At 33.9% G+C, this 5342-nt stretch overlaps 1 protein-coding gene across 1 annotated transcript; it reads right to left on the reverse strand.

The window, feature by feature from the left end:
- Nucleotides 1-2101: 2101 nt before the first annotated feature.
- LOC142637427 (RHOMBOID-like protein 5) lies at nt 2102-4849 on the reverse strand. The gene is made up of 5 exons (XM_075811703.1): nt 4549-4849; nt 3260-3423; nt 3015-3178; nt 2294-2550; nt 2102-2162 (listed from the first exon to the last, which is right to left on the reverse strand). The coding sequence occupies exons 1-5, from the start codon at nt 4836-4838 to the stop codon at nt 2102-2104; spliced, it is 936 nt and encodes a 311-aa protein (XP_075667818.1). The 5' UTR covers nt 4839-4849.
- Nucleotides 4850-5342: the final 493 nt, after the last annotated feature.

A 5342-nucleotide genomic window follows, 5' to 3' on the forward strand; every position in this document is an offset into this window, starting at 1 on the left:
TGGGTATATTGCAAGAAAGAAGCATTATCAGAAAATAAAGGTGAAAAATTCAAGGCCCTGTTAGTGGCTAAGTGGCTAAGGATTACTCACAGAGAGAGGAAGAGAATGCCTCAGATATGTTAACAAAGTCATTTCCAACAGACAAGGTCAAGAGGTACTTGGACTTGATTGGCGTTTGTAGCATGTGAGCCTTTAAGGGCTAAGGTGGAGGCGATGGAGGAATTTGCTAGTGTAGCTTGATCAATTCAAGCCAAGGTGGAGATTTGTTGAAGTGGGCCCGCAGGTGTGGCTTGAATTGCCACAAGCCCATAAAGCACAACCGAGCCCAATTTGGTCATAGTAATTGACTGAATACAAGTTGTATTTATAGTCCTGGAACCGACTTGATAAAGTTATATATATATATATATATATATATATATATATATATATATATATATATATATATATATATATATATATCTGTGTGTGCACGCATGTGCGCTTTTATGATATGCGACAGTAGGAGTAATTCTAAAAAGTCCCAGTACTATATAAGAATAAAGTAAGAAGAGAAGAATAGTCGCATCAGAGAAAAAAGTTGTGGGTTCTTCAGTCTTGTACGTGTCTTTCTTGTGAGAGAGAAAGCTAGGGTGTAATTGAGATTTGGGTTTCTTGAGAGTGTTCTTGTGCATTATTGTATGTCCCTATTTTTATAGTAAAATTTCTCTATCGTCACTATGGAGGTAGGCAGTTTGCTGAACTATGTAAATTCTGTATTCTTTATATGTGTTTGTTATTTAATTCTGCTTATTTACTGTTATTGATTTGAGTCTTGGGGTGCTAGTTTGCACAACACAAATAAATTTCAATGCAAATCTGTTTGGGGCAATATCAATATCATTATCACACAGGTAAATCTTCCTTTTCGTAATACCAGTACTGTAATTTGTCACAAAGTTGTTCTTATGAAGCTTCAATCTGAACCAAAATTTTCATGCCTACTAGCATGGTCGTTGATCTTCATTGGGCATTATCACCTTTCTCCATCCTGTCCTTCATTGGTGACTCATGATATAAGCGCACAAAAGCATCAAAATCAGCTAATTTCTTGACTTATATATTGCTGCATATTTGTTCTTCTGTTTTATTATGTTCCTAACTTCCAATTACCTTTCACAAAAATTTAATTAAGCGCAGGATACTCAGCCCGAAATTTTTATATAAATATTAATTTAATATCGAGATCCATTTGGTTTGTGTCTACTGTCTACCTCATGGGCCTGCATGAATACGTAGTACTTGTATTTAGTTGTTCAGAAAACTAAACTATGCCAGGGTGCATTCAAAATGTTGCTTCCTATCAAATACTTTCCTCAACCAATGACTGGCCATGCCAACTTCTTTAATCTGTATGTAATTATAAATTTTTTGGAATTTTGATAAACTGTCCTTTCCAATTCGAGGAAATTTATTAGGTAGTCTGGGAGTATACTCCCTCCTTCTCACATGTGTTTAAGTGTACAACATAGGCTGCTGGAATTGAAGAAATATTAATGAATATATGATACTTGATAGTATTGAATACTATTTCATATGGTCCTTCAAATTGCTTTCATGCATGTATTTCTCTATTGAATTCCATCAAATTCTCTCATAAGTAATCATATATGTATTCTCTATACTGTTTTATAAGCCAGATGGATTTGAGTATAGCAAGCTACACCATATTGCAATCTGTGAGTCTCTGGGTGCCTGGTTTTTGTCTCTATTTCCCTTCAGCTATGCTCTAACGGAGCAAGTACCTTCAAAGAAAATACAGATCTTTAACCAATTTCAATCGAGGAAGATACAACCACCACAAATACATACATTCAAGGAAAAGTACCTACATCAATCCATTTATACATGCATACACACATACCTTCATATTTACATGTGAACATCCATAAAGATGTCTACGTATATACAAAAATATAAATTCTCATAGAAAAAAGAAGAAGTAAATGCACAATCCAAACACAGGTATATATGTGCATCCATAGAAAATTAGTATTGTTATACTTGCAAAGCTTGAAGAATAGGAAGTTAGACTGACATAATCTTTCAGCCGATTGAAGCTCTAGACGGGCAGACTAAACATCTTCTGACCAGTGAATAGCTCATAAGATCCGTATGCATATCTGCCATCATTTTTTTTTTGGGGGGTAGACAAAACAAATCAAAAGAAAATGTTAGCAACGGGTGGATCATTTTTCCATGGTAGATACTTAAAACAAGAAGCTTAGAATGAAGCGAAAGTTCAAGTAATTACCCAAGAATTAAGAGGACTAAGGATATAATCCCATACAGGTACTGATAACACTTGTGCTTGGGTTTCCTCTTTATTTCATATCCAGGAGGAATGTATCTGCGGCTTACATATCCAAATTGAGGACGAACCAAAAGAATAAAGCCAATGAGAAATCCTGAAATGAATCCTCCTATATGAGCTGAATTGTCCACACCAGGTAGAAACCCTACTGCCAAATTTATGGCAATAACGATCACGAGGCTAAAAAGTGCTGCACACTGAATATTTAGGAGTCAATACTATTTTCACAAACTAAGACTATATTATAGTACCTTTTACGTTCATAAAAAGCAAAAAAAACGAAATGGAAAATTATATTCTTTCACTAAACTATCACCTTAATTACACTTAACTCTTTGATCTATTGAAAAACACTATTAACCCCCCAATTTTAAATATACGTTACACTTAATCCTCTACTATGTATTTAGCTGTTAAGTCTAACAAAATTTAATATTGAAAGATCAATTTACCTCTCAGCTATCTGTTTTGGAGAGAGGTAAATTGATTTTTCAATGTAAATCCTATTAGACTTAACACCAAAAGAGACGGTAGGAGGGACATTGAAACAAAGTTATTTTTTTGGAGGGTAAATCATGTGTTTTGATTGTTTAGGGATTAAGTGTAATCAAGGTAATAGTTTAAGGTGAAAAATGTGTAAGTTGCCCAAAGAAAATGTAACCTTATTTGCATAGATTGTCCAGTTAGTGAGAAGCTCAGAGAGCATGGCTCCCAATAATCCAAAAAGTGCACCAGATGCACCAACTGATACTGTTGATTTTGCATGAAGAGCAGATAACAAGCTTCCACCAAAACCAGCAAGCAGGTACAAGACTCCAATCCTCACTGCCAAATTCCAAGAAGTTGAAAAATCAGCTAAGGTAGACAGTACAAAAACTGATTAGACAATAGTCAGATTATACTAACCAAATCCAAATTCCTGCTCAAGCCGGATTCCAATGAATAGAAGACTCAACATGTTGGCAGCTAAATGCACAACTCCAACATGAAGCCACATGCAAGACAAGAGCCTCCATCCTTCACCTCCCTCCACCACTAATTTCTTTTCAAGCCCTCCTAGTTTTACCAGCCTGTATATATAATCGAGTTTGTAGCAGTTTGGATGATATTCTACATTAGGCGTGTGTTTGGCTCCAGCTTAAAAAACCAGCTTATTTTACTATTCAGCTTATTTTTTGCTATTATTTATGGGCTCCACTATACTTTTTGATACTATTCATAGGTCCCACTATATTATTTCAGCTAGCTTTTATCTTTATCTATAGTAGTTTCAACAAAAAGTTTTCAATTTCAATAAAATAAGCAGATCTCACATAGACCCTAGATTAGCTTATATATCCTATAAGCCCTAGCTTACATTATTCTAATAAAGAGGTTTGACCTGAATTTTTAGCTTGCAATGGCTTTTTAATTTTAATTATTCTACTTTTGCTTAAGGGTCCATATTACATGCTTCACTAAGGATCAATATTAAGTAACAAAATATTCATCTTCCAAACCAAAGTTTATATATAAAAGATTGGTTAAATCGCTAGTTGGTGTTCCAACTATTATGTAACGTGTAAATTGGTCTCTAAGCTATTAATTATTTCAATTTAGACCTTAACTTTCAAATCTAGTCAAATTTACCCTAGGGTTTCATATTTGTTTAAATTTCAATTAAATAATGGTTAAAATTTTAACACATTTTTACAATATTTTTTTAACTTGTGTTCCATTTATCACTTTAACTAAATTCATTAAAATTCAAGTAAAGTATTAGTTCAAAGATGAAATTGATTTAATTTCCAAAGTTAAAGGATTATATTGACACAGTTGATAGCCAATGGCTAATTGATGCAATCCATAGTCGATTGATCAAATTAAACCATATCCTATATATAGATGAAGGAGCAAATTAATAATTTAACCTAAAAGATTTCTATTGCAAACTATGAACTGTTTATTCATCTCCATTTCGAAAATAAAACAAAGAAAAGCAAGCGAAAAAAGAAAAGGATGATTTTCCTCCCTTTGTTTTTTTGGTGCAATTCATGATATGATTTAATTATTTATTGATTTAATAAGAGCATGTCTATTATTAAATAGTACTAATAAAAAAGAATCATAAAAGAAACCCATTTTAAATTCTCCAAAGACAAAACTTTTAAGGATAACACAATGGAAAAAACAAAAGAAAATTATTAACTTCTTACGTGTTAGAGGAAGGGCCAAGGAGTGCATTTTCTTTGAAGGATTGGAAAGAAAATCTCCCCAAATATTTATGGAAAATACAGTCGTCCTTATTTCCGTGTGCTGGGCAATCATTGTAGTACATTGTGTACACAAACATGGCGATATTAGCAGCAAAAATCAACGGCACAAGCCATGAGAACCATGACTGAGGGGCTGGAGGGTGAAAATAGGGTGAAGGCGGTGGTGGTGGCCGAGCCTTGAGAGGGCCCGTCTCAAGGTCACACGGCGGTGTAGGCCTGAAATTCCCCATTGTGGCAATGGCAAAGGAAAAGGCAGGCTAGCTGCACCAACGTCGCGAATTTGCGACGGTGACAGATTCTATTGTGTGCACCAGAAGAAAGAGAAAAAATAAAGGCTATTCTTGGCGAGGAACGGGTCTTGCTGGGTTGGCAGTTAACTTAAGTTTGGTACTTTTCCCCGGTACTAAAAGTGGAAATTTTTGCATAAATAACCAAATTTTAACGATTTTCTTAGATTTTCATGGAACTTATGAGCCATGTTTTTCAGTTTCTATATTTACATTTCAGTTTCTATATTTACATACATACATACATATATATATATATATATATATATATGATGATTACATGTACAAACTTTAATTATAGAACTACGGATTTTGTTATACACTAAACTTTGTTGGTGTCACATGATCAAATGTGTTATTTTTCTCTTCAAAATATTTTGAGTCCTATTTAGTTGAGTTGGAAAGCTGATGCATATAGATGACATATTATGACTTATGAGATAGATA

This window comes from Castanea sativa, chromosome 5, assembly GCF_040712315.1.
Source record: "Castanea sativa cultivar Marrone di Chiusa Pesio chromosome 5, ASM4071231v1".
NCBI lineage: Eukaryota > Viridiplantae > Streptophyta > Magnoliopsida > Fagales > Fagaceae > Castanea > Castanea sativa.

Excerpts from the sequence above, each read along its gene's own strand:
- LOC142637427 (XM_075811703.1), bottom strand. The coding sequence starts at position 4,838 with ATGGGGAATTTCAGGCCTACACCGCCGTGTGACCTTGAGACGGGCCCT. Across the intron at positions 3,424-4,548 it reads CTTGGCCCTTCCTCTAACAC|GCTGGTAAAACTAGGAGGGC; the intron begins GTAAGAAGTTAA and ends TTATATATACAG. Across the intron at positions 3,179-3,259 it reads TGAGCAGGAATTTGGATTTG|TGAGGATTGGAGTCTTGTAC; the intron begins GTTAGTATAATC and ends GGAATTTGGCAG.